General features: G+C 36.0%; 1 protein-coding gene across 1 annotated transcript in view; it reads left to right on the forward strand.

Annotated features, from left to right (window-relative positions):
- The first annotated feature begins 1,049 nt into the window (after positions 1-1,049).
- The window catches only part of LOC127160640 (hemicentin-1-like), a 24,956-nt gene continuing 23,895 nt past the window's right edge, over positions 1,050-2,110 (forward strand). The window contains exons 1-2 of the mRNA XM_051103300.1: positions 1,050-1,167; positions 1,743-2,105. Of these exons, the coding sequence (XP_050959257.1) occupies positions 1,122-1,167; positions 1,743-2,105 (409 nt within the window). The 5' untranslated portion in view covers positions 1,050-1,121. The remainder of the gene's footprint in view (positions 1,168-1,742; positions 2,106-2,110) is intronic.

A 2,110-nucleotide genomic window follows, 5' to 3' on the forward strand; every position in this document is an offset into this window, starting at 1 on the left:
TAATACCTATTGAGTACTCCTGCCCTGAGAGCAGCGCATAGTTTAGTAAAAATAACAGTAATACAAACCTATTTAGTAAAAATAACAGTACTCCTGCCCTGAGAGCAGCGCATAGTTTAGTAAAAATAACAGTAATACAAACCTGTTGAGTACTCCTGCCCTGAGAGCAGCGCATAGTTTAGTAAAAATAACAGTAATACAAACCTATTGAGTACTCCTGCCCTGAGAGCAGCGCAAAATTCAGTTTAGTACTGTTATTTTTACTCCTGCCCTGAGAGCAGCGCATAGTTTAGTAAAAATAACAGTAATACAAACCTATTGAGTACTCCTGCCCTGAGAGCAGCGCAAAATTCAGTTTAGTACTGTTATTTTTACTCCTGCCCTGAGAGCAGCGCATAGTTTAGTAAAAATAACAGTAATACAAACCTATTGAGTACTCCTGCCTTAAGAGCAGCGCATAATTCAGTTTAGTACTGTTATTTTTACTCCTGCCCTGAGAGCAGCGCTAATGTTAATGCTAGCGCTAACTGACTAATGAAATGTGACGGAGATTTGAACGAGTTCTGTTGTCGCTCATATCGGTATCACGGACAGCGCGGTAGCATTGGAAAAGCATGTTTTACTCAATCTACCCCATAAGTAGCTTTGGTGCGATCGACTGATAAAGCAGTTGAATGAAAATGCATATGATATGATATGTAGTCGATGATTACTTGTTCTGTGCGTCTTTGCCGGCTAATTATCTCAGTAAACGTTAGAGTTATGTTGATTTATTAATATTTTTTTTATATAAAATACATGGTAAATTCACTTACCTTGCAACAAATGCCTCCCACGAAACGCTAATAAAGTTTCTGTCTGAAGTATTCCCTCCACACGTCCAAATTTCCTGACCCCGCCTCGGCTTCAATTTCATTGGTTGAATCTGCCAACCAATCATTTTCCTTTCTGCCCTTAGAACATCTTTGTCTAAGGGAAATTCCCATCTGCTTGGAAAAAACGAACAAACCACACCCAAAGAGTGCATGCATACACTATGAGATCATAGACTACTGCAGGACACTACATTTTAGACACTAGTTCCTGTTTTTGCTCTATTTTGGCAACAAAATAATAGCAAGATGAGCATAGCTGAGAAAATCTGCATTTTTATCTTTCTCTTACAAGGTGTGTGCATCTCTCTTTTACCTTCACCAATGTTTGTTTTATCAAGAGACTTTAATAAGACATTTGTAACATGAAGTAAACAACTAAAACATTTATCATGAATGTGTGTTTTATAACATGTTTAACTATGTCTAAATGTTGTAATTGCAGCAGTGTTAAGTGTTTGAGTAATATTTATATAATTATATTTGAGTAATAGTACTTTACTACTGTACTTAGGGTTTTTAGTAATTGAATTATTTATTTGACTAGGTACTTAGACTTTTAGGCTGTCAATTTGTTGACATAGTATATCTGTACTTTAACTTACATGCAGTTTATGATTACCTTAATATTAAGGTTTGATTATTTAAGAAATATTCTAATACTAGCTGTAAAATAAAGCACTAAAGACCTTTGCTGCCATGTTGCAGGTCTGATGTGCAGTATTAAAGTCTTAGATCAATCTTTATTATTGCTTTAATATAATGTTTTTAATTTTTATTGAAATGTAAATGAGGTTTTTGTCAGTTGAAAACCCTGTAAATTAGGGGTGTGTGTTGCTTGCTTACATGTTTGTGTTGTGTGTGTTGTAGGTGTTTGCTGTAGTGATTTCAGTGTCAGTCTGTCAGAGAAGATTCAAGCTCTCAGTGGATCCTGTGTGGTCATTAATTGCACTTTTGAAATTCAGGACGATCAAGACAAATACCTCACTGAGAGTGCAGCTACAGGAGTGTGGCTCAAAGATGGAACAGATGCGGAGAACAATAAAGTGTTTAATTCCAGAGATTCTAAACCTAAATTCACTGGGAAAATAACTGGAAAACTACACAAGAAGAACTGCACCACTATCTTTTACAATGTTGGTTCAAATCACAATGGTAAATATTACTTCAGGATCATGAGTGGTGATCTGGTATACACCTACACAACAAACATGTCCACTATAAATGTCATTGGTGAG

The sequence above is a fragment of the Labeo rohita genome, unplaced genomic scaffold, assembly GCF_022985175.1.
Source record: "Labeo rohita strain BAU-BD-2019 unplaced genomic scaffold, IGBB_LRoh.1.0 scaffold_409, whole genome shotgun sequence".
NCBI classification, from domain to species: Eukaryota; Metazoa; Chordata; class Actinopteri; order Cypriniformes; family Cyprinidae; genus Labeo; species Labeo rohita.